The 27,262-nt window shown below is 44.4% G+C and overlaps 1 protein-coding gene across 9 annotated transcripts in view; it reads left to right on the forward strand.

The window, feature by feature from the left end:
- Nucleotides 1–27,262, forward strand: part of Wwox (WW domain-containing oxidoreductase) — a 913,078-nt gene that overhangs the window by 268,905 nt on the left and 616,911 nt on the right. For 8 of the 9 annotated variants that reach the window (XM_006531510.4, XM_006531512.3, XM_011248556.2 and 5 more), the window contains exon 8: nt 3,448–3,712. In XM_006531510.4, coding sequence (XP_006531573.1) covers nt 3,448–3,712 — 265 coding nt within the window. Of the gene's footprint in view, nt 1–3,447; nt 3,713–9,558; nt 10,158–27,262 lie in introns of those variants that run through there. The other variant, XM_006531514.3, reaches the window with a different exon arrangement.

The following is a 27,262-nucleotide window of genomic DNA, read 5'->3' on the forward strand; positions in this document are numbered from 1 at the left end:
CTCTCTCTCTCTCTCCACTGTGTTTTACATACTTATCTGGAGTCTGAGCAAGTGAATTGAGTTTCTGCCTGTCTAAAATATATCATAATGAAAAGGGAATTTGGCCTCCTCAATGTGGAAATTTTTCAGATAACAATTAAAATAGAATGAGAAGAACAGAGTACCAGTTGCACTGTTCCCAAAGGCCCCAGCAGCATGAGGAGACAGAGGTATGTACAGCCAGGGACAGTCGCACACATACAGCTACATACATGCACATGGGACCTCACACAACCACTCACAACTTGAGTTCTACACTCAATCCCTCCCCACAGTCTTATATGTGTAGAATATCACACACAAAACCACACACATGTAGATACACACCATCATACATAGTTCCACATACAATCGTACCCCACCCAGCAACCTCACATATGTAAACTCTCAGACTCATAAACACACATAAAATCATGCACAATCGGAAAAAGAAAACCACATAGAACCACAAAGTTATATTATCTCACCCACAGTACCATACCCTCACACGCACACTGTCACATGCACAGCCACACATTTTGTCACATACACAGTCACACACACAACCACAGGAAGCCACTCAGAGCCCACAGAGAGACATATATCCCAGTCACACACAATCCATGCAATCATAGAGAAAAGCCACCCCATCATAAGTGTGCCCCCACGCAGCCACATATGTACGCTTCATCACAAACACACACCATACACGTAGTTACACACATGCAGAATTTCCCATGCAAGCTTATTCCTGCTCCTCAAACATACTAGCTGATGTCTGTGCAAATCCATTCTCATTATCTTATCTTTGGAATTAAGAATTGTTTCGGCTTAAACAGAGACGTGGGACATAGAAGACAGGGACTCCTCAGGGCCACTCAGTGTCTGGAGAGCAGGTGTCAGCTGGCCTCTGTGGATGACAGAGACACTGCTCAGACCTTCCTTGGCTTTGCCAGACTCTCAACTGGAAGTCAGAGTGGTTGTCCTTGAAGAGCTAGCTGCCTTGCTGCCTCTTGAACAGCCGGAGCGATGGTTCCCATCCCTGGATCCTCCTTCACTTCTGATTGGATGGACATTGAAATGTGCCCAGCCCTCCCCACTTTGTTAAAAACTGGCAGCATAAACTAGTGGGACCTCCCAGAGCCTCTGGTCAGTGAGGCCCAATGTCTCATCTGCAGCAGTAAAGAAGCAATAGATAGTATACATGAGCCCAGTGAGCCGCAGTCATGAAGCTGGGACCCCATCCTAACACCAGGAGCCACTGCCTGCAAATGTGTAACCCAGAACTTTGAGATGGTGATCCTCACGGGCAGCGTTAACTTTATAAAGTGAGACTCAGACCCAGATTTTTTCTTTTTTTTTTGGCAAGGGACACTTGCCATTTGTCACTGCCATTCCCTTGGTGACATACACTTTGCCGGTTGCAGAATCTCAGCATTCAGCATCTGACGTGGGTGTCACTGAGTCCTGGGAGAGGGGTAATTAACTTGCAGGGATGTGACTCCCACTACACTGTGCTGGCTTGAATGAGAAATGTCCTCCATTGTCTGGACATTCGAATACCTAGCTGGAGCCTAGAAGACAAGCTGTGTGTGTTGCAGAGGGTGGAGTCTGAGATGTGACCCAAGCCCCTTGGAGGAGCCTAGAAGATAGAGAGTGAATGTCATATATTGGATACCGAGTTATTTATACTGTTGGAATTTGGTTTTGCTTTGTTCAGATTGTGACTGTGCCCTGCTTCTTGGCTCTTGAAGTAAGGGAGTATTTAACTTTGTTTTGGTTCTGCAGGAGCCCGTAGATGAATGGCTAAATTTTAGGGGGGATTATGGCTTTTAAATGAGACATTGAATTTTTGAGGAGACTGTATTTCTAAAGACTGTGAAACTTAAAGTTATTTGTGTTTTTCTTGTGAGATCTTGGGGATGAATGAGAAAGGAAAGGAAGTGGCTTAACAGTGTGTGTTGACAAATTGTTAATTACGCTGCATAGTTTTATATCAACTGACACAAGCCAAAATCACGGAGAGGAAGGAGAGAACACACCTCCAGAAGCTGGGGTTGTAGGCAAGACTGTAGAGCATTTTCTTAATTAGTGACTGGTCGGGGAGGGCCCAGCCCATTGTGGTGGTAGTTCTGTATTGTATAGAAAAGCAGCCTGAGCAAGCCAGTAAGTAGCTCTACTCCATGGCCTCCACTTCAGCTCCTGCCAGCAGGTTCCTGCCCTGTGTGAGTTCCTGTTTGATAATGAACAGTGTTAAGATGATGAGCATAATCCAAATAAAACCTTTTCCTTCTGGTCATGTTATTTCTTCACAGTAGTATCAAGACAAACCAGGGTCCTCTACAATGCGCAAAGTTAACATAATGAAGCCAAGTGTGGAGGAACCTTAAACAACTATGATAATATCTAGAACATTCTTTCTTGGTTGTTTCTTACGATCTGTGTTTTGTAAGACAGTTTCCTTTTTATTTATTTTTCTTCCTTTTCTGACTAAGAGAAAGGCAGGTATAACTGAAGCACACAGCTGGTGTTTAATGGCTCTGTCAGACTCTATTATAAAACATCACTTAGTTACTTTGATTTGTGAGTATCCATGCCATGCCTGTACTCAAAAAATGGTAGACTCAGCCAGAACCCGTTTCTGGCTTTGTTTACATTTAATTTTTACACACGAAAGACTTCTGATGGCACCTCACCAAGGTTACAACCCTTTTATGATCATTAATTTTTAATCTGGAAAAGAGTCTTAGAGGCAAGATGGCTCGTCTGTATTAACTTGGATGCTCAAATGGAAACACACAGATCTCTTACATTTGGCTAAAATAATCAGGAAAACCCTGCCAAAGGTTAGGAATGTGATGTTGTTTCCCCAATGCAGTCACCTTTTATCTAAAGCTTGTTTCTATTTAATTATCCTTGAAGATGGTTGAAGATCTTGAGTGCACACACACACACACACACACACACACACACACACACACAGAGAGAGAGAGAGAGAGAGAGAGAGAGAGAGAGAGAGAGAGAGAGAATGAGAGAGAGAGAATGAGAGAGAGATATTTCGACTTTTGATTTCATACCTTTCATTGAAACTCAGCCTAGTTGGAACTCATGATAGCACAGGCTAGCCCCAAGTTCAGGGTGACTGCCCTGCCTGAGCTTTTTGATTGCAGCTACAGGCTTGAAGTATATATTTGGAGGTTCAGTGAACCTTGGGTTTATTTTGCCTACTGAAGTTGTGGGTGTAGGTTTCTCCTTCCTCGTTGGATCAAAGTAATTGGCCGTGTGTTAAGTCACCATCTGCATTTAGGGGACATGATTGTGAGGTACTCTAGATCAGATCCCTATAGGTCGGTCAGACTTCAAACAAACCCCAAAGCCCTGTGAGAAGCCGAATCGTTGGTGCTCCACTTCATGCTCTTTGTTTCCTAGATTTACAGATATTAATGACTCCTCCGGGAAACTTGACCTCAGCCGCCTGTCTCCACCGAGGAGCGACTACTGGGCCATGCTGGCTTATAACAGATCTAAACTCTGCAATATCCTCTTCTCCAATGAACTGCACCGTCGCCTCTCCCCGCGCGGGGTCACATCCAACGCAGTGCACCCTGGGAACATGATGTACTCAGCCATCCATCGCAACTCATGGGTGTACAAGCTGCTGTTCACCTTGGCCAGGCCGTTCACCAAGTCCATGGTAAGTGTGCGGCTTCTGGAACCGCCCAGATGCCTTCAGTCGCCGTCACAGAAGGGCCTGGAAACCCAGACCCACATGTCTAGTTGTGATGTCATTGTCACCGGCTGTGGTGGGCCTGGGATTGAGTACACAGCATCTAGCCTGTTCATTCATTAGCAAAAGCTCTTCAATACTTCCGTCACGTTTAGATTGTGTCTGTTGCTCTACCATAGTCTTGGCTTGGATAATAGATGCTGGTTGTCAGTGTTAGGTGGAGAACACCTGAAAACCTTGGAGGTTTGGGGTGAGGGACACAATAATGGTTTGTTTTCTCTCAATGTGATTTCTGCTTTGATTCACAAACTACTGCAAAATAGAACTTGCTACGTGTGCTGTGTGTTAGTTGCAAATGTGGATTCGGGAGTGTTAGTAGGCACTTTTCTTCTTGGTTCAGTGAGGTTTTTGTATCGGATGTTCTAGATGCTTCTTATAATGGAGGTCTGGGTATAGCTCCTTCCTGGAGAAGGCTTTGTGGCTAGAGTGTGGTTTATCCTTCATATCCCTGAAGACAAATCTCTTGGAGGAATCTCACCGCTGCGGTTAGAACTGAAGTATTCACAAAGCTGAATATGAAGGTTTTACATATTTGTCGGTTGTTTTATCAATGGTGTGTGAAAGCTTTTCTGTGAATCCATTAGCCCAGTGTTACTTGAATATAGAAGTGCATGTTGCACAGCATCCTCGGTCAGTCGCCCTTCTGAGCTCGGGGCCAGGGAAATGGCTTAGTGGGATAAGCGTGTTCTGAACAAGAATTAAGAACTAGATTCAGACCCCCAGAAGACAGATGAAAGCTGGGAGTAGCTTTATGTGTTTGCAACCTCAATGTTAGGGTTCCATGATTGGATCTCTCAGGGCCTGAAGTTCCAGGTGCAGTGAGAAGTCTGCTGATAGGTAGATAGATAGATAGATAGATAGATAGATAGATAGATAGATAGATAGATAGATAGCTCATAGATACAGTAGAGGGTGTTAAAAGAAGAACCCAACATCTACCTCAGACATATGTAAAAATAACTTTTATTTGCCTGAAGTAATTGTCATCTCTGAGTCTTACTGCCTCTGTCTGCTAACCTATACCTCGTCCTGGAAGCTTCTAACCTCTGTACAATCCTATCTAGGCCTAGAATGTTTTCAGCCTCTGAGACTTGCTGCTGAATCCGCTGACCTCTGACTTGTTCTTTCTGAGCTCTGGCTCAAATTCCTTTCCCTGTAGGCTGATTCAATCTGGATTCTCTTGGTGTCCTACTGAAGTGCTCTGCTTGGCCTCATATTGACCGTGTCATTCTGCTCTAATCTTCTGGCTCCTTCTCATCCTCTGGCTCGTTCTGTCTTCACCTGTGTCTAGCTTGTTCTCTCTCTGCAATCTGACTCTGTACAACTGTCTGGTAAAACTGCCTCCTGTCTTCTTTCTTTCTTTGCACTGCCCCCAAAGTAGCTTTCCCTTTCCTCTCTTTTCTTGTGAGAGTTGGCCATAGTCTGTTCTGTCAAATCTTTTTCTGATTTGTCACTTTGTCTGCCACTCAACTAGACATCGCTTTCAGGCATGGTACTTTAACTAACTTTGCTTTCATTGTTTAAGATTAAAGGTGTCCACTAAAGGCTTGTCTGTATTCCAGCTAGAGGGATTAAAGGTGTGTACTCAGGCTGAGCCACACCACCACTAGAAATAGCGTTTTCTAGTAAACAGCACAATCTTGGGTTTTATGATGTGGTCAAATATCCTGCAGCGGATTTATATACATGAACCCATTGGTGTGCACACCACCACACACATACATACATACATACATACATACATATGAATGTTCCACAAATACACACATGAGATAAATAATAAAAGTATTTTCCTTTGAACTTATAGATCCTTGGCAGTTACTGGTGCTGTTTTTTTAAATGATCAAAATTGGGTCTTTAGGCATATAAGTCCAGCTATCCTTCTGGTGGTGGCAAGGACAGCCATCGGCTGCCTGGCACAGTAGAACAACTGGCTCTCCTTAGCATTTCTCCTAATCAAGTTCCAGTGTTTCCTGTGGCCATCAAGACAAGGTAGGGAATTTGTCTCAAGCATCCTATCCTGCCACGTTATACCTCAAATAACGGACTCCAGAACAGAGGATTTGTCTAGTGGTCACCATCTGGCCATTGTCCACATATAGTAATTGAGACCTTGATATATGTTGTACAGCTGGGGAAATTCTGAATTCTGTTCAGTTTCAGTTTCAGTAGTCATACATGTCATGTACAGGGTGCTGTGTATAGCACCTTTTTTTTCCCTTGTCCTTAGTTTCTTTCGATTCTGTGAGCAGTACCTGAGTGTAGAAAGTTCTCGTGCCTCAATGTAGATGACAGATATAACAGGGGACATGGGCTAAAATTGATAATAAGTGAAATAATTCTATTTGCTGTGACTATAGTGATTTTAGTATGATAAATAGGGAATCTGCTGGTGGGTATAGGAGGAGGTTGATGTCTCTGTCTCTACCTTGATCACTCCAGGAGTAAGATTCCTGGCAAGACAGGAAAATGGCGTAGGAGAACCTGAGGCGGTGGCCTCAGACCTATCTATCTGGTCTCGAGGCAACCCTAGTGACTGCGAGTTTCCATTCTCCTATTCCTGATTAACTAGGAAGCAGGACTTGATATCTCATCAGCACACATTAGCTACGGCTGTTGACTGTTTTTCTTTGTTTGTATGTGGTTGTTTTTGAGCCAGGGTCTCACTATGTAGGCCTGGCGAGCATTCTGAGTGCCAGGATTCCAACCCTAGGTGTAGAGATTAACAACATCGTGGGGCACAGAGTCTTGTTTAGGTCCTCTTTGATATCAGTGACCTGTCTAAATGGCCGGTGGTACTTTGCCATTGAGTTCCATATTGTTGGGTTCTTCAGACGGGAGGATGGAGCTCAAGAGGAGGGAGGAGGGAGTTTTGGAGGAAGGAATATGGAGTTCCAGGAGGAGGGAGCTCATGATGAGGGAGGAGAGCAGAGGGAGCCCAGGAGAAAGGAGAAGAGAAGACGCCCATATACTTCTCTAGGCTAGGACTCCATTTGTCCTTCAGAGTTCCTTCCCCATCTCACCTTGCTAAAAGCATTCTTCCCTGTGGCATGGGCATAGCTTGGGTATACTCTCCATTGTACAAGGCCCAGGAAAGAAGAAATACCACCCTGCCTGGCGCTCAGGAAGCCCAGCCCCCCTCCTCCCTGCAGCCAGCCCCTGTAAGCATTAAACAGCAGTGTTTTAATATCAACGTCCCTTCTTTATTTGCTGTGACTCGCTGTGACTATGGTGATTTTAGTTACCGTAATTAGGTCACCCTTCATGGAGTCGGGCTATTTTAAGTGGCTCTTTAAGGACTATTGTTGCAGATCAGTAATTTTACAATTGGATGCTCTCGTGCAACTTTATTAAATGTAATATGTCTTTTAAATGTTGCCCTTTTACAGTTATACGTTTCTAATTGTTGCTGTAAATGCATTATCACTTTGAAATTAATTAATTTTTGCATTTGGGCATCCTGCAGTATAATAATCACTAATGAGAAACTCACGGGGACTAATTCTTAGCACAGTGCCCCCTACCGGCAAGGTCATGTCTCTGCCGCCCTCTTCCTCCAGAGGGCCACAGGACAAGTGTCCTAGGAGTTCTGGGAGAGGTGATTATTCCTCCCGCCTCGAATTTATGATAACATAAAAAGAATGAGCAAAATGGAAATACGCTGTTTTAAATGTTGTTTAAACCAAGATTTTTTTTTTTTACCAGTAGCAGTCCCTAAAATGTCTTAAAGGAAACCAAAGTTTGCTGAGAGTGTTCGCATGATGAAGTCACATCACCAAGGAGTTTTGTGTTGACACCTCTGCCTCTAAACTGCGTTTTATGTATAGTAATGTGTGTGCCAGATGTTAGCATACATGATACGGCAAGGTGTGCAAATGACATCATATCAGTATAAACCTGACCTGTGCTGTTACCTAACGGCGTAAGAGATTTACCAGGGTGGTTATGGCTATTGGTGTGTGCTGTCTCGTTTGAGAGCTTCGAAGCTCTCAGCTGAGGGGCACCTTGGCAACTTGCACCTGACCTCGAGACACCTCAGGTATCTATCTGCCTGTTTTATTTTTCCCTCACAACACTTCTGCAGGGTCAGAATGAATTGCATCTGTGCCAGGAAAAGCCTACCTAGCCTGTTCAAGAAAATGCCATCCTCGCCTCCAGAGCCTTCGCCAACTCCTTCCAGCTCCATTTCCTTAGTCAAACACACCGTAGCGCCCCTGCCATGTGTGTCTGATTGTGTCGTTATGTTTCCTCTTTAAAGCATTTGACAGCACCTTCTTGACCCACTCCCCTCTTTTTTTTTCCACATTAGTTTTGAACGCTGGTAAACAACCTCCTTGCCAGAGGTCTCAGGGCCAAGCCAGCCCTCTATGGCTCCGAGTGTAAATTTCAAGTTGAGCACAGTCACGTGCCTTGAAGGGTGTTTGGAGCAACCAAATATTTGTGTTGGCAGGTAACTGTCGGAAAGAATATCATGTGTTGGGGTAACAAGAGCTTAGCAGATGTTTTAGGGAACTGTGTTTTCATATCAGTTCACTTTTTTTTTTTAAAATGGCTTGAGTTTGTAGATCTTCTGAAAGGATTGGGTTTCTCTTCCTGTAGCCATGAAAAGGCTGCCATTGTAAGGAGCCCTAACAGATGTGTGGCTACCCGGCTAATGGATGGGCCTGCAATGCTAGGTCCCGTTGCAGAGCTATAAATTACAAGCAGAGAAAGCACAACATAGCGTTCTCCTAACCTTACGCAGTGCCAAGCTGGGTAACTCTGCCCTTGGATAACCCGCGGCCTGGTGATTTATAGTCGTACAACTTTAAAGCATAATGAAGGGCCTAATAAATGTTGATTTGTTCTTTAAATTACTATTTTTAACAAAATACATCCCTCAAAGGCCTGTAGCTGGCTACTCTGAAGGTGCATTCAAGGACCCACCTCATGTCTGAATCCTTATTGGTATATTGGCGTGCCCCATACAAGGAGAGACAGGACTAACAGGGACTTTCCAGTTTCTCTCTCTCTCTCTCTCTCTCTCTCTCTCTCTCTCTCTCTCTCTCTCCCTCCCTCCCTCCCTCCCTCCCTCCCTCCCTCCCTCTCTCTCTCTCTCTCTCTCTCTTTCTTTCTTTCTTTCTTTCTTTCTTTCTTTCTTTTTTTCTTTCTTTCTTTCTTTCTTTCTTTCTTTCTTTCTTTCTTTCTTTCTTTTCAGTTGAGAAAAGAAAACACACCCTGCAACATGGAAACCCATATTCCTTGTTGATCACAGTATTTTGAGCCTTCCAAGCATGGGTGGAATTCGCTGATTTCTGTGTTCCCCCAAGCCGAGGTATGGCAGGAAAGTAGACTTTGGGGACCTCTGCGGCCGGGCCACACATGAGCTTTCTCACCACGGCTTCTCCAGAGGCTCAGCTCTCCTCTTACAGAGGGCTACCTCCCTGCAGCCTTCTTACCTGAAGGTGATCATTATTAGCTTAGGGCTCATTAGTCAGCTTTCCATTCTGCCCAGAGCTTTAAAGTGTGTGGCGTTTGCTTAGTCCCAAGGCCCGGGCATGTGGCGGGTTTCACAAGAGCCAAGAACTTGGAATCTTTAGGCAGTTGTTTTAAAGTTTCGTTCCCCTGCTTCTCTTCAGTCGTTTTGTAATAATTCAACCTGCCTTGGGTCAAATGTCTGTATCCGTGCGGTGACTATGAGCTGTGAGCTCCTAATTCACATGGAAAGATGGTTGGAATAAGATCTAGGGGGTCTTCTTTAATTTTTTTCGTAGATTCTGTAACCCTGAGGCATCCAGAGGTATGCTTGGTCCCTCAAGTGGGAAGTGCCTTTCAAGGCTGTCTCGGCTTTCACTTCATGCTTCCGAAGTGGCTGCAGGAGTGGTGATCACTGCGTCCTGAACACATTCTGAAAGCAAAGTGGGGCCGTATCATTCTCCACCCCTTAGCTCTTTCTCCATAAGAAGAGGATTCTGACTCTGAGCTGCTCTGTGAGTCATCTTTCCCTGCTCCCACTCTCCGAAATTAAGTCGATCGTCCCTGTTCCTGGCGGATGGATGATGGGAGGCTAACAAAACACAGAAGTGACTTTTTGTAAAATAGAAGAATCAGCCATCCAGTGGCTTAGACTGTCTACCCACAGTGTGGCCACGAGAACATATGAGAATTAATCAGAGGGTACCTGGGTTCTCGGTTCCACATGACCAGCCCCAGCTCTAGTCAGCCCAGCCATGCGTTCTTTCCTAATAAATTTTTCATTCTAGAATATTCCATCTTTTCCGCTCTTATCCACTCTGCTCTCCCCGGAAGCATTCCAGGTCTCTCAGATTAGAACAAGGGTTTTGTCACATGATGTCATAAAAAAAAAAAAAAAGAAATTCAGGAAGTACCCGGAGCCCCTCAAAAGCACAGGCTCCACTCTGACTAAAGGGCCAGGGTCCAAACAGTTCTAGTTCCCAACCTTTCCACAGCTGTGACCTCAGAAGAGAGTCCCTGTGTGCTTTCATTTGATATTCAAACATGGCAACACTGTACGTCATTGTAAAGGAAAGAATGCTGTGTGCTTATGCAGGAGGGTCAGTAGTGGGCTCTTTGCCGCTAGTCTCCCTGAGGTGGGGAAGGATTGCAGTTCAGAGTGTGTAAGAAATGGTGAGGCCAGGTCTCACAGCCTCAGCGTATCCAGGGTAGCTAGGGTCAGAGCCAAAAGCCCCCAGGCACTTGGCTCCAAGCCACAGCAATGGATTCCCTCAGAAAAGCATGTTTGGAAGGAAGATTATTCATTTTGAGATCTGGAGAGCTCTAGAACTGTTAGGGAATATTCTAGAGTTAGGCGACTCTAGAAATACCAGCTCCCCTCTGTCCTAACTCATGAGCAAGTTTCCTACCTTCATTAAGACTCTCGTGAAATACCAGGACTTGTGCCCACCTTATGGACTTATGGACTGCACTGAGGAAATGAAGGGCAGCAAGCATTTATAGATACTTGATAACCATCACTGCCCTGTTGTGAGAATCTGGCCTTGTGAAGGTTTCATGTCAGCTGCATATGGAAACTCGCTGTGTTATCTTCGGTCCACATCACTGTGATTAACCTAGATGGCATGGTGGCAAACTCTGTTCCATGGCAGAGTAAGCGTGGGACAGCTGTTTCTTCTATGGTGGAAACAGAACTTGACTGGAAGTAGGGATGGGCTGTAATCCCTTCCCCAGGGCTCCAAAACCTACCATCAAGTGCCACAAGCCAGGGATGGACTGTTGAGACACCTCACAGCCAAGCCACAACACTTGATGGGCAGTTGCTGTGCCTTTTCTCCATACATCACAGCTTCAACTCAGTTTTGTGGGTGTGTGATTGATAAATACAACCCCGTCTCTTTTTGGTATAAACACATACGGTGAATGGTTTGCCCTGATGAACATATTTGCTGACTCCCTTGGTTATTGATGTGTGTGTGTGTGTGTGTGTGTGTGTGTGTGTGTGTGTGTGTGCGCGTGTGTATGTGTATGTTATACATATGTATATGTTTGTTTTGTGTATGTATATGTGTATACATGTATATATATCCATGTTTGTTTATTATGTGTATGTGCGTGCATGTTTGTCTATATGTGTTTGTGTATTGTGTTGTATGTCTATGTTGGTATATATACAGATACATGTATACACACAGATATATGTATCTGTGTGTGTACATGTATGTATGTGTATGTGTGAGTATGTATATGTGTGTGTGTGTGTGTGTGTGTATTCATGTTAAGAACTTAAAATCTATTCTCACCCATTTCCACTTCCATGTCTGTGATAGATGGTCATGTTACTGGAATTTGGAATTTGGAGGGGTTCCCTTAGTGGTTACTAGATGATCTGGGGAAAACTGGGGTCAGAGTAGACTCAAATGGAAGCCTGAGGAGACTTTTCCTGGCATTTAAAAGAAAAACACCCAGGGCAAGGAAGTGGCTAAGGAAAAGGTGTACAACTCACATACTTAGTTTTTGAGACAAGGTCTTGGGTAGTCCTGGCAGACTCCGAGTAGCCTGTGTTGCTAAGGATGACATTGCAGCCGCCTGATCTCCCGTCATGCTGGAGTTAAGGGCCTTAGGTCAGTTTCAACCTTTTGGGGGCCAATTGCTTGGTCCCTACTGCCAACACACCTCAACTTTAAGGAGAAATTCTCTCTGTCTATTTAATGAAGGTTAATTTGTGTGAGCATACTTCCGAGTTCTACAGGCTGACTGGCTTTCTTTCTCTCTCTCTCTCTCTCTCTCTCTCTCTCTCTCTCTCTCTCTCTCTCCCTCTCTCCCTCCCTCTCCCTCTCCTTCTCTCTCTCTCTCTTTCTCTCCCTCTCTCTCTCTCTCTGTCTGTTTGCCTCTGTCTCTGTCTCTCTGTCTCTCTCTCTGTCTGTCTCTCTGTCTCTGTCTCTCTGTCTCTCTGTCTCTCTCTCTTCATTATAGCGTTTCAAGTCTTTGTTCCTGAATGAACACCCGAGAGGAGAAAAGCAACCGTCTGCCCTTAATGTGTGTGACAAATCATTTAATGAACATTTAGCCAAGATTTGAAAGCCACCAGCTTTATCTCCCTCTCTTTTCTCCCACAGACCCACTGGCAGTTGGGTAGCGCCGCCCCTCCGCACCTCGTCCTTGCCCTCCCCTCGATTCTCTACTCAAGCCCTGGCTGCCTTTGATCCTCTCCCCCTCAGCTTCCTTTTCTCCAATTTCATACTTCTTTCTAGTAATTTTTGGCCTCAATGCAGTTTAGATGCTGGAGGCCAGCACGATTAAACAAATGCACAGAGCTTGCGTTGTCCCACGATTTTCCGGAATGTTCTTCCACAAGCACCAATCTCTGTATAACTTGCTGGATACATTGATTCCCCTCCCCCTTCACCCCTGCCCGTGAGGTGTGAGGTGATGTTTTTCTAACACCAATAGAGAAGACTCAAACCCGAGTTCCAATTTGTTTTCAGAACAACTCTGTTCTCTCGCAGTAAGAAAGGTATGTTCTATAGGAGCCGGCTAAGGGTTTACCACTTCATCTCTGGTCTCACTAGTGGAAGTTTAGAGTCTTCGCCATTTACATAGCGTCCAACCTTACAGACAAGCTGATAGTATCTCAGTGAACTGAACAGTGAGTCAAGTATGGAACACAGAACTCTTTAGACACATTGTGCACCGAGGGAAGGGAAAGACAGTGGTATAAATTGTGAGGACTACACAGGGCTCCATTGTCCCCTAGCCAGGCAAAAAAACACCCCCTGCAGACGGTCTGACACCTTCTATATTGTTTGTTAGATATGAGTCCAGGGATTCGCGTGCTGGGGTTAGGAGGAAGGGGAGAGTGCGCATCGGGAAATATCTTGCAGCCCACCCACTACTGTGTGAGTTTCCTTAAGTGGTTTGATTTTCTCTCTCTCTCTCTCTCTCTCTCTCTCTCTCTCTCTCTCTCTCTCTCTCTCTCTCTCTCTCTCTCTCTCTCTCTCTCGTCCTTGTTACTGTACTCCCGTGGCCAGAGCCCTCACAGGCCCTGACCCAGAGCTCCTTGTCTGAAGCCATGGTACTTGTTGCCAATGCTTCTGTCACGCCTCCCACTCCCGCTGATCACACCCTTCCTGTCGTCTGCCTGTACCACTTCCAGGGCCGAGAGAGGTGTCCGAGGCACCCAGTTCCTTTCCTATGTATGTTTATGCATTTCCGCTTTGTGGTGGGAGATAAGACAGAGCCCCTTAATAAGAAGTCTAGAAGGATGCAGACATTGGGTGTCTATCCCAAATTGCATCCCAAGTGCAAAGATGTGGACCGTCTTGCATTGCTTTATTATTTAACTGACAGCCAGCTTTCTCTTCCCAAAGAAACTCACATTGCTGACGTCGGATAGGAATTTAAAAATTGCACAGAAACTTAATTTCTTTTAGTAAAACTAGATAGATCTTGCCAGTCGCTCTCAAGCCCGTAAGGAGTACGATTCTGCTTCTCAAGGCCCAGTACCCTCTCTAAGATCAGTTGTTACTGTTCAGGGCTGCTGTACTATTTGAACAAAGAACTAAGTAAAGAAAAAAAAAACTTTATTTATTTTTTATTGCTCTTTACTTTTTTTCAGAAAAAGTAAGTTGGATTTTAAATGTTAAAGGTTTCTTTTTTTTTCTTCTCCATTGCCTATACCTACCCATTGCTTTGCCTAACAAAATATCTTATCCAGTCATCTTCAGCATTCTCAAGAAATATCAAGTCATTTCGGTTGAGTGGAGGCTTTCTCCTCCCTCGTGCATCAGCCAGGGGGTTAATCCCATGACCAACATTGGCTTCTTGAGTTTCCTGTGATGTGGTCTCTTTAAGTCTATTGAATCATTTACATTTTGAGAAAGAGAGAGAGAGAGAGAAAGTGAAATGCTCTTTGAGAAGTCAAAGCCATCCCCGAGAATATATGGTGTTTGTTCAGCTGGGGGATCTTATTTATTTGAAGAACAGAGAGAAAACCCTTCTGACTGATCAGAAAAGTGGGGGAGGGAGAAAAAACAGCGTCAGTGTCCAAGTAACTTGAGCTACAAAGTTCCTCGTTTTGGAGAAAAGTTATAAAAAGCATATTTGCTAGATCCAAAAAAAATACCGTCCATCAACTGCTGAGCCCAGCATAATGTTTTCATAGTATTCTCACTCTTTAAAGGGAAAGAAAAAAAAAAAGCCATAAAAACCGGGGAACTCGAAAACCTTTTTGATATTTTAATATTCTTAGGCAGGTGAACATGGTAAGTCTGTTTTTCCTCTCCTGAGTTGAGTATCGACGCTTGGCTCCTGTGTGGGCCTTGTGTCACTGATCCCCCATGTTGATTCTCAGCAGCTATAATAAAAGACGGAGCTAATGAAATTAGCGTGTTTGAGATCTCACCGTTAACCCGATAAGGGTTTGCGAAGATGTTCAAAAGAAAACAACTACAGCATCCTTCCTTGCTTCGGGAGGATTATGTTCTCCAGTAAGCTTTCTTCCTCTCTCTCCTTTTGTTCCAAGGCCCAGGAAAAAGCTGGCAGGACTCTTCTGCTTGCAAGGGATACACCCATTCTCCTGGGCTCCCTGATTCGAAGTCACTGGTGCAGGATACCTGGGCGTGTCTCCTTTTCCCTCCCTTCACCAGGGCAGGGAGAGGTTCCCTTGGGTTCATCTTTGGCCCCCAGGATGATGGAGGCCTTTTTAGATCCAAAGCCAAAACAAACAAACAAAACCCATCAGAAACTGAACTCCAGCTCTACCTGACCACTGCAGGTTTCCCACGTGTAATTGAATTGTTAATTCATTGTAGCAGAGGGTCCCCTGAGAGTTGTGGCTGATTAAGAAGTTCTGGGAGACAATACCATCACCTTGCCTTTACTAGGACTGACTGTACCAAGCATCTTTCCAGCATCTGACTGCTTCTCAGGTCTCCAAGGTAGATGGGAGAGGGGGGTGGAGTGTGTTTATCTCCATTTGGTTAAGATGGGAGTCAGATGGAGCAGAAAGGGCTGTGCATGGACCTTGAACCTGAAGGAGGCTCCAGGTTCTGACTGGATCCCGGGAGGCCTTTCTGTGTGCCGTGAAACAGAGAAGACATTGGGCACCTGGAGGTTGTCAGAGGTGAAGGCGAGGCTCAAACCTGGGCCACCTGGCACAACTTGAACTGTTCATTTGCTCCAAATTGTGCCACCACAGTGGCCTTTCATGATGGTCCAGATCACAGACAACAGTTGTCAAGGATGCTGTGTATTTCAGGAAGGAGTTGAAGCTTTGTGGGGGCAGAGTGCCCTTTCATCCCTAATTGCAAGGGATGTCTCAGAGGACCAACCACACCCCTTCCTTTTGATGATGACCTTTCAACAGGATTTGCTTTGGGGAGTGCTTATCTCTCTGCCCATTTGCGAGTGAGTCTTTAGTGTGTTTAACTTCGAGTTTTGGGGAGCTGTGTAAAGCAGGCTGGCCTCCAAACTCACAGAGACTCACCTACCTCTGCCTCCTGAGTGCTGGGATGAAAGGTGTGTACCACTGGCCAAGGATCTCTCCATACAGACCGCAAGTCACTTTATCATGATGTCTTCTTTTGGAATCTTCATTTGTGTTGGCCACATTAAGCAAAAGAGATCGTATAATGATAGAGTGTGCTCTATAAACTAGAGACTCTAGGAAAACCATTTCTGTCTTCAGAAATTTAGGAAGTGACTCATAATACCAGCATTTGATTGGTGTTCTGTGTTTGTTTGAGACAGGTAAAAAAAACTTAAGCCTGGCCTGGCTTTTGACCTGGAAGCTTATGCTCAGATAGGCTGTGAACCTTTTGAGACATCTCTCATTGGCCTGGAGCTCATCAATTAGGCAGCGAGTCCCAGGGATCCTCCTGTCTCCACTTCCCCAGCCCTGAGATGACAATCAGGTGGCATCATGTAAATGATGGTCACTTTGATCTTTTGGAATTGCACCCACAGGTTGGTCTTCTAGGTGATTCTAAATTGAGAGCACCAGCCACCACAGAGGTATAGGTAACAGATACCACCAAAGGCTTTGTGAAGGATTTGGGGTCTTCGCTCTTGTTGGTGTTGAGGACAGTGGGGGTGGTGACAGTGAGGACACAGAGTCAGGTTAATGACTTTGAGGACAGAGATTTTACAGCAGAGGGGACAGTGTGTGTGGCTGAATTTTTAAGTTAGCCACCTTTTATTGAGCACCTGCTATGTGCCAGGAGTTAAGGCATTTCTGACTTTTGATTCTTTGAAGATAATATCCTCTTTCTTTTCTTGATGTTAGAGGTATAGCCTCACCTTGTAGCTGGCCTCCAACTTAAGAATCTCCTGCCTGTGTCACCCATGTGCTTGGATGACTGGTGTATACCACCACTCAAAAGATAGTATCCAATACTGTCAGAGGAGCTGGAATGGGCTAATAGCTTTGCCCAAGGCGACTCCACAGTCTGCACAAATATAAGAGGCATTGTGCATTGAAGGCACAGAAGTGGGAGAACCAGCGCCCATGACACTCAGGAGTAACTGTAGATGGAACAAGATTTTGTAGCATAGTGTGACCACAAGCACTAGGTGGGCAGGTTCATGTGGGATATGCTCGTTTGTGAATGTATTTGTTGATCTGTACATGTGCTCGTGTGGCTGTAAATTAACCAGGAAGGAAGATAGCCGATCTTTAAGTGTGATTTATTGCTTAACTAAATATTTTTCTGTCTTCTGTTTTTTATGCAGTAGAATTAAATTTCTCTAACCTGAAGAATATCTGATGGATCTAGCACACAACATTATTCTAATGTAATTTAATGTATATTCTTCCATTGGATAGGTATATTGTTAATTTCTACAAATAATGACTTCACATGTGACTCTGCCCTCTCTAAAACGTCTTGATAGATCTTTGTGTTGATGACTATTAGCTAATGATGTAAGACCCCAGGAAGAGGATTTGTAGAAGACAACACATGTCATTTTTTTTTAATATGTATACCATTATTGTGGCCGTTTGTTATTTAAATAGCCGTGGCCTTTTAGTGAATTCCAGCATTAGCAAACCATGTTAGCGTGACTTAAAATATGTAATGAAATTCTCGATGCCATCTGATGACGGAGCTATCAAATTAGCACTCCTGGCATTGACAGATCGCCCCTGGGAAGATTAGCTTGCATTGTTTGGAGAAAAAAAAAGATGCATGTTCCTCGTGGTCTGGCAACATTTCTGCAGGCACTGCGGTAGGTGATACTACCGGAGGGATGGTTTATTGGATGTTGAAACATCACACAGTGTGTACCCATCCTACAATATTAATCTCCACTGTATACAAGGGACTCGAAGTATGTTCTGGCTGACTTGTAGCATTCCCTCTGAGTGCACGTGTGTGCATACATGCACTTTTCATGTGCTCGCCTGAACCTTTTGTTTCCTTGTGTCACTGTCATCAGTAACAGGCATTTCCACACCTTTTCTTAGATCTCCTGTTAAGGCTCTCAGGATGGGATCTTCCACCAAAGCTCCTCAGCAGATACAGCACAGAAAGTTTCCTGTTGGCTCAGTTAGTTGTTTTATTCTCTCAGAGGAACATCTTCTTACCAGCCTTTGAGTAAAGAGCATTAGCAAGTGTCACTGTGAGATGCGTCATATTCACACAAAGGTGAATTCCATCAAAGCTAGCAGTCAGTGGTTCAGAATCTTTTCTTCCTCTATTTTTATTATTTATTTATTTCATGGTTTTTTTGTGTTGCCTTATGCATGCGTATGTGTTTGTATGTATTTGTGTGCATGTGTATGTGGCTGCCCACAGAGACCAGAAGAGAGAGCTTTGGGCCTTCTCGGGGCTAAAGTTAGAGGGGGATGTAAGCCGCCAGATGTGGGGCTAGGATCTCAACTCCAGTACTGTGGGAGAGCAGTACGCATGCGTAACTGCTGAGCCGGCCTCTAGCTGCATCTTTTCTTGACTTAGTATCATTGTTGTCTTTAATTCCCCACACGTGATGTTTTATTCCCAAGAACAAAACCATGAGAGTCTAACAGGCACTTTCGTGAAGTGCCTGCTTCGTTAGCATTTATGGGGACCCCAACAGCACAAGTGGTTTTCCATGTTGGGGTTCTCCTCTCCTTGTTTGTAGGAGAAAAAAAATAACCAAACAAACAAAAAACAAAGTCTCAGGAGATAAAGGTGTATGACCTGTCCTCAGCAGCTGTGACCCGAGAGCTGCATTCTGGCTCTCATTCTTCCCTCATATCGGTGTCCATTTCATATTCAAACAGAACGGCCTTCCATTTACTCTCCCCTCCCCCCATTTAAAGCTCAGTGTTCATTCGAACTAAAAACAATAAATTTTAGCATTCACGCTGTGAAGGCAATCTGACATTAAAATATATGTGTGCCTATATTTGCAATTGAGCACATGCATAAGAATACATATGTATAAGCTCACACCCATACCAGTGGATTTCCATAGGTGGAACCAGGTTTCATCTGTGTGTAATTTTGAGGGTGGGATTAGCTTGGAGAAGTTGAATTCAGGGAGGAGTAGGTGATGAAAACATTAGTGTATTCTTATTGGGTCTGGGGAATAGAAACACGCACACACGTGTGCACACACACACACACACACACGTGTGCACACACACACTGGTCCATACTTCTACCTTTTACTGGTTTATCCTGTCTATCCACCTTCATCCTCCTCGCCATACACTGTGGCTACGGATGGTTTCTGTCACGTCACCTGTTCCTGCTTCTGTGTTTTCTTTAACTCCGAACCGAGTCTCATAGAGTCTTAAAGGCATATCTATGGTTTAGTTGTATCCATTTGGCCTCTCTCCCTCTCCCTCCCTCCCTTCTGCCCTCCTGTCCCCCTACCCCTGTGTGTGTGTGTGTGTGTGTGTGTGTGTGTGTGTGTGTGTGTGCCATTGATGAGGACTGTTACTTTTGCCAATGAATGTTCTAGGAACTTGCCTTCTGGTTTAGACCTTTAAGAATAACACCATCTACCTATTTGCATTTCAATTCATCCTAATGACCCACAAACATTACAGTTAGAAAACAAGGAACTGCTTCCCCATCCTAATTTTTATCTGTTTGGTCAATGCCTTAACCAAACTTCAGCTCCGAATCCTTGAGCATTTCCTTAGCTGCCCTGACTGTTTGTGTTTAGAAGGACTTTCACCCTCTTAGTTCCAGGATGGATTAAAAAAATATTTTACATATCTAGTGTAGTGTTCTCTCTCAATGCACATATGTGCACTGTGTGCATGCCTGGTGTCCGCAGAGGTCAAAAGAGGTCATCACATCCCCCGTAACTGAAGATTATGAACCACTGCAAGCCACCATGTGGGATGCTGGGATGAGAACGTAGGTCCTCTGGAAGAGCAGCCAATGCTCCTAACTACTGAACCGACTCTCCAGACTCCCAGCAAAGGACATTTATTGTTTTATTTATAATTTTTTATATTTGCATATTATTTTCTTCTTTTATTTGTTTTGTATCAATCTAGTACAGAAATCTCCAACACTATCAGGGCCCAATACTAAAGTGTTCGTGTTTGTGCCACACTTTGAGGAGAATGGTGGAGCTTAGAGTTTCCCAAGTAAATATTAAGAAGTCATATAAAATATGCTTGCCCTGTGGACATATTTTTATTGTCATATATAATTAAGAAAGTAGGAGAGAGCAAAGGAAAAATGTAAGATAGAAAAATGTCTCATTATGTCTTTTTCTGTAATTCAAGAATAATTTTCCTATAGAAAAGCAGCCACTCAGTACCGAGACCTCCTCGTCTTTAATCAAGTGTGATCGCCGTCTTCAGCTGCTCAAGGTCAGCCAGTGAGTGTGTAGGACTTCATCCTTGTGGGATGTGCCAAGAGCTAGACGCTCAGTGATGCAGACGGGAGGGTATTCATAAAGCCAGACTGCGTGTTTCTTGGGAAGGTAACCCCACCACAGGCTGTTTCTCTTAGTGTCCCTTAAGGCAAATCTGCCATGCAGCTCAGTCACTGGACATTGGGGCATTTTTGCTGATGGTCTTAAATCCAGGGCAATTTATTATTATTATTATCATCATCATCATCATCATTTCAGCTCAGCCTTTTATTCGTGATATTAAAGAGCAGCATTTTCAGGAAGAATTAAAAACCCAGTCTATCACTGCCCCCCACAAATGCCTTACCTGTGTGACTTTGTTCTCTGGTGTCACTTGGCACAGTCATTATTATTATTTTAATGAGTTCTTTAAAAAATTTTTTCATACAGCAGGTGGGGAGGAGATGGAGTATTTGCAGCACAGCAGAATTGTAAATACATACCACAGCCCATAACCTAGGGAAGAAAATAATGCCCTGTGAATTCTGGTGTTGCAGCTTGGGATCTCCTGTTGTTTCGAAGGAGTTGGCTAAGGGTGAAAGCAAAGAATTACAAGGCATCTTCATGCTTATGCTGGTCTGGGTCACCGCCAGCCTGTGACCATGAATATTAATGTGCGTGATCACATTATATCCATCCCATCCGTCTCCATGCCCAGATTGGCCTCCAGTGTTGGGTAACTTGGGCATTCCTGGAATATGCTGTTTCATAGTGTCTAAGTGTTTTCCCTTAAAATCGCATTGAAATCTGCATGGATGCTTTGGAATTGCTTAGTCTGGACTGTTCTCAGTGAGTGTTCTTAGCATCATTTCTCATTGGCATATAGGTAATAAAATATAGAGAAGAAGCCTTTGTTGAGTTGGCAGACCACGGACCAAGAATTGTTTCTAAATAAGCCATTCTGTTTACCTTCCATCAACATAAGATTATGAATTATTATACCCAGTTTACAAGTCAGGGAATCAAGGCTCCCAATGACCTGCCTTCATCCCAGAGATGGATGCTAGATGATGGAGCAGATAATCAGATTGAAGTATCTGGGCCCGGATGCCGTCCCTCAATGTCTGCCTTGGCATAGCCTCCCCGTGTAGGCCTGGGCTCCCACCAGTCCATCTCTGACTGCAGGCTCTGTGTGCACCATGTAGCTGGACTCGCAGCAGTGTGACATTCCGGCTGAAGAGAGAGGGACTTGTGCCTCTGGCATTTGGGATCCTCTGTGGCCAGGAATAAGGAAGGAGCTGTGTGGCAGGAATGAGCCCCGTCTTGCCTTCTGGGATGCAATCATCAGGCCGTTTCTGACCACTCCATCTCTTCCCTGGACATAGAACTCAACAGAAATCAGCACAAGCCTGACTTTCCTGCTTACCCACCATTTTACCGGGAGAAAGCAGGTGTGGCCTATGGCAGGCGTGACTTGTCGCCTGCTTCGTCTTTTCTTTTACAAATTTAAATGAGCGTTAGATATAACCACGTATTAAACGTGTGGCACAATAGAATATTCTGGACCACTCCGATACTGTAGCAAGGTGGGGTGGACCTTGAGCCATTCTGGAGACCCTGTAAATAGAAGCTTTCAATTGTGGTGTTATGAGGGCAAATACTGGGTGGTTCTCAAGAGAAAATTTGGAAGTGTTTTCCTTGGAGGGCAAGGTTTGAGAAGCAGGGCCTTCAGACAGCAAGGGAGGCATGAGTGTTGGCCATCTCACTTCCCGACTGACTTCACGTCACAGCTGCTGTCCACTCTGTTCTCCATGTTTATTTCTGATTAGTGGCTGTCCACCTGTGTTGGTGGCGATTAGCCTATCAAGTCACTGCTGGAAGCTTGGTGCTATCCTGATGCTAAAGAATCCCATGTTTGATTTATTTCCTGAAGCCCAATTAAAACAACACCCTTCACTCTGTAAGAATGCTAAAATGCTAACTTTCGTAACTCTGGAGTACTTCGACATTAGAATTCAAACTCTTAGTTTGTGTGCAGAATTCATTCTATCTCCTCTAGTGCTCTGTGCCTGCCTGGGGTTCTCCCAGCATTCCCTGTCAACAGCCTCTGTCCTTCCATTTACCCAAATGAAAAGGTGGTTAATAATGTCTGAAAGAGCAAGATGAGAAAGAAAGTTAGAGAGCACTACATACAAACAAGAAACAAATTCAGAGAAGCCAGTAGTAGGCTAGGCGACCACTCCAGGGCTCATTTAATGCAAGAAGAAATAAAGACAAACCAAGCAGGTCCCATCACAGGGCTTCCCACACAGATCTGTATAACCTAGAGATGGGCAAGGCAGCCAGGAGCTGCTGTTATTTCAACCCAGTACTGTTTTCAGAAATCTTAGCCATCCCCATACCAAAAACCCTTTCCTGAATTCATTGCATGTGCCCCATGTAAATACACCCTAGGAGTGGATGGAACATGCCCTGTGAATTATACCTTATTTATTATCGCAGGGACCCTCCTTTTTTTTTTTTTTTCCTTCCTTCCATCAAGCTTTGGAATTATGGGTCGGGGCAGTTTTTAATACTCTATTTATTTTAGGGGTGGAAAATGTTTTTCTTGCACCGTAACATTCATGCAGTACCAACTGCTGGCAGCCTCCCCGGCATGTAAGGAAATATTGTTGTAAGGCTTTTATGTTCCATACTTCAATCAGCCCGGAGCCAGCAGCATCCCCACAGAAGGACCCTCTGCAGGCCATTTGCAGCATTTTGCTACAATTAAACTCCTCTGGTTTTAGCCCTCAGGCAATTTAGTACCTTTTTACATATGCACATTATGAACTTTTGACCAGGTTCTCGCAGTCATATATTAGAGCTCTGCTCTTGGAAGCGGGCTTAACAAGTTCCTCTGAGTATTGGGCTTGGAGTCAGTTGTGGAAAAGGTAATTGAAGCAGCTTGCAGTGAGGGCCATTCAGGATCTCAGAGATGATCCTAAATCTCTCTCTCTCTCTCTCTCTCTCTCTCTCTCTCTCTCTCTCTCTCTCTCTCTTCTCTTGCTCTCTCCTCTCCCCCTCTCACCCTTCCTTGTTTCCTCTGGAAGCTGGTAGCAAGAGCTTTCAAAGTCCGTGATTGATCTTTTATTCAGTAGCTAACGAGGGCTGTGATTCTATTAGCGTGCTACAAGGCAGGAGAACAGTGATTTAATGAAGTGTCTAGTGAGCCGGCCATAGATTTATCCTGTTGTCGCTAATTTGCGGCGCAGTGGCAAGCATAAAGGAAACGGTGCTCACAGCCACTATTAGGCAGGTATTTCCCTTAGTAAATTGTTGTAAGGTCAGGTACAGTTATCTGAGCCAAAGCAATGCCTCCCCTCTTCAGTGTCTGCAGATGACAGCCGCCGTGCTGAGCGCTCACTGAAGTGGAACTGGGAGATCAGAGGTCCGTCTCTAAGTCGCCCTTAGCGGAGGCAGGAGCAGATGAACTGCCAAGAAGGAGTAATAGAGTCATAATTGGTGATTAGAACTGGGAAAGGTGTGATAACATCTTAATACAAACTGGCGTGTGTTATAGTTACTGTCAGTTGTTGTAAACTCGCCCCGCCACCCAGGACTAGTTCTGTTCCCCTTGATTAGCTCTGAGAAATGAGGCAGAGGGCACTGGAAGGACCATACTGATGGCATCCCGGCCAGCTGTGACTGCTTCCTTGGGTCTTGTCCCCAACCCCAGGGTTTTTCTTGGCTACCTATGCCTGTCCCCACCCAGGATGCTACCACAGTATCCTTTGCCTACCACCTTGGAGGGACTTTGACCCTGTCTCTTTCCGGGCACTGTGTCATGGTTGCACACTGATTTGGAGGCTGGCTTTCCTGCCAAGGTACTTGCACCTCGACAATGCTGCTCCCTGCTGCAGTAATGCATTTGCTCTTGCTTTGCCAGATAGAAAACACAGACTGCACAGGCCAGAGGGATGGGAACCTATGCGTTAATGTTGCCCAGGATACGTGCTGGGGGTGTCCTCACAGTGTATATATAGATGGTGTCCATCCTTGGTAAAGACAGTTGAAGCTATTCTTAAGATGCTTCGTGAAATGCAAGGCAGTTGACAAGGGCCACCATTGCAAAGCAAGGGGTGCATGTTCATGTTGACACAGGCAGGAGACGTCCCCGTGAGATGTGGCGTGAAGTGGGTGTTGTTTGTTAGTTTGTTTTTACTTCATATGAGGTTCCAGGGTCGTCTAGACAGGCTGAGAAGCTCTCATTATTGATAAATCCATGGCTGGTCATTTGTATTGGCTCCTTGTCGCCTCTCTTGTCACTAGATTAGACAAGCACGCCTGTAAACCTTTGTAAAAGGAAAGGCGTAGCTTGTCACTTACATCGGTTTAAGTAGGATAAGCCATATCTGGATGCCTGGGACAGGAAATGATATAACAGGCCTGGATGCACCTTACCTACCAGTTGCCCAGCAAGGGAATCTCTTTCCCATTTTTAAACACAAAGCACCTTACCACAAAGACTGGCAGACTTGGAGCAGTAGTGACAAATGTCTGTAATGTGCCCAGTGCTTCCCATGTGCCCACATCTTATCTAGTCTCCTTCTAGTCCTTCAAGGCCCCCGCATTGACTGACTGGTTGGTATAGCTGAAGTCTGGCCGCTCTGTTAGAGAAGAACCAGGGTTTGGACTGGAACCCAACTGTGTTTTCTTTTTAATCCATCGGTAGGGAAGTATGCCCCTTGCTTGGAGGCCTCACTTCCCAGGGGTTCCCCATGCATTCTGAGAGACAGACATTGCAACCCTCCTTTCAGCTAGATGGTCATGTTGATTCCTCAAGAAATGCCCAAGAAGCTGGGCGTGGTGGCGCACGCCTTTAATCCCAGCACTTGGGAGGCAGAGGCAGGCAGATTTCTGAGTTCGAGGCCAGCCGCCTGGTCTACAGAGTGAGTTCCAGGACAGCCAGGGCTACACAGAGAAACCCTGTCTCGAAAAAAAACAAACAAAAAAAAAAAAAAAAAAAAAGAAAAAAAAAGAAAAAGAAAAAAAGAGAAATGACTGAGAGAGGAAAAGCAGCAAGTGTTCCATGTCTTAGCACGTCTTACGTTTCTTCCAACATGGTTGGAAATCATATAGACCTACAGACCGAGCAGAGCAGTGTCCCGCAGTGGTTCTGAGAGTGCACTTATTAAGGAACCATCAGTTTGGGGCAGGGGGTATGAAGATTGTCTGGTGGAGAAGAATGCTCCCTTTGCAAGCAAGAGCACATGACTTCAGATGTCCAACTCTTATATAAAAAGCCAGGCAGGAGCCGTATACATGCCTGTAACTACAGCAGCTATGAGACGAGACAGAGGCAGGAGGATCTCTGGGGCTTGCTGGCTGCCAACTCAGGTCCAAGTTCAGTGAGAGACCCTGTCTCAGAAGACTAAGGCAGGAGCGACAGAGCAGGACACTCAACATGCTTCTCTTATCTCTGGAAGCCTGTGAGTATGCACACCCCTTCCTAACGTGTACACATATTACACACATACACACAAACATATACAGAACTATTGGTTTTATGACCCCTAAATCTAATATCCCTTTTAAAAATGACGTCTGTGTACCCAGGATCTCTTAATCTGATGATTCCTGGACTATGGCTGTATTTTCCACCTATACAACCTATTTGCTCTCAGACCCCATTTGCACACTCCATGGCAGGTGAATTTCTAAACTTCCTATATTTAACCTCATAAGTAATGTCCCTCATGAGAGGGCATCCTCAGTATAAGCAATACAAACAGTTTTGTTTTTGTTTTAAAGAAAGCATATTCTGTTACATAGATTTGTTTTTTTTTTTTTCTGTTAGGTAATTTATAGAATGAGAGTTGTTTTTTGTTGGGCTTTGTTGTTTTAGAAGAGGACATCACCCCAGACCCAGGAGGTCACCCCATATGTGATCCCACTTAGGCAGACTGTCCAGAGCAGTCAAATCCAGAGAGACCAGAATTCAGATCAGAGTGGTGTCCAGAGGCCATGGGGAAAGGGGATACGGGAAGGCTGCTAATGGGTCTGAGGTCTCCTCAGAGGGTGACAGGGACATTTAGAGTCAGATAGCAATGTTGACTACATGCATCCTTGAGTGTACTAACACGCCACAAAATCAGATGCTTCAAAATGGTTAATTTTAAGTTTTAAGAATTTTGCCCCTGCAACAGGGTGGGGAGCCTAAAGAGAAATGTTCTGATGAAGAGGCCGTGTTCAGCTGTTTATTTCCCCTTTTCCATCTGCAATGAACAGTCCAACTGTGACAGCACGGCTGAGAAATGGTTGGACTTCGGATGATGCCTGGCGAGCAGAGACAAACACGGCACCCATCCCACACGGTGCTTCGCGCAGCCGCAGAGACACTCGCCTGTCTTATCTCTTGACCACTCTATTGATTAGTTATGTGTTTGCCTGTGGTATTAATAATGTATACCTTGAAAAAAATCTATGTGCATTATGGACTTTGATCTTACTGTGAATTTCAAAGCCAACGATTCCATTTTCTTCTCTCTCTCTCTCTTTTTTTTTAATTTTCAAAGAAGTAGACTAGAAATAATTTTTGAAACGTCTTTTTCCTTTCCTGACAAAAGATTTTTGAATGTTTTGTATCTATGTTAATAAGATATAGATTATGCACACTTATGGGGCACACATATACATGAATATATATTGATATATAGTCATCCATATATATATATATATATATACATATATATATATACACATATACATTGCATCTGTGCACACATGCAAGGATATCATAAGAGACTTATAAAGCGCTTGCAGTTTAAGCTTAGTGTATTCCAGAGGTGTGGGATATCTGAACACAATTCTTACTCATCTACTAGATTAAAACAGAAATTAAAGCCTTTGGACTAACACAGGATCAAAGGGTCTCTTTTCATTGTTCTTTTATTGTTTATTAACTTCAAAAAGACTTCTTCATTTAAACTGACTTTAATGTCTCTTGAATGCTCTTTTGTAAAATGACTTTGAAAACTCGAGGATAATGTCTTCATTAAGTGGAAGAAAAATCTTAGGAAAAATATAAGCGGAACTTGGCTTTCATTAGGGTAGAGGGAGATAAAGCCCTGCTTAATTAATGTCTGTTCCCCTCTGTTCGGAATTGTAAGGAAGAAAGGGATGAAATTAGTACTTATAAAAGCGTAAAGGAGCGCTGGT

Source organism: Mus musculus, chromosome 8 (assembly GCF_000001635.26).
Source record: "Mus musculus strain C57BL/6J chromosome 8, GRCm38.p6 C57BL/6J".
In the NCBI taxonomy this organism is placed as follows: domain Eukaryota; kingdom Metazoa; phylum Chordata; class Mammalia; order Rodentia; family Muridae; genus Mus; species Mus musculus.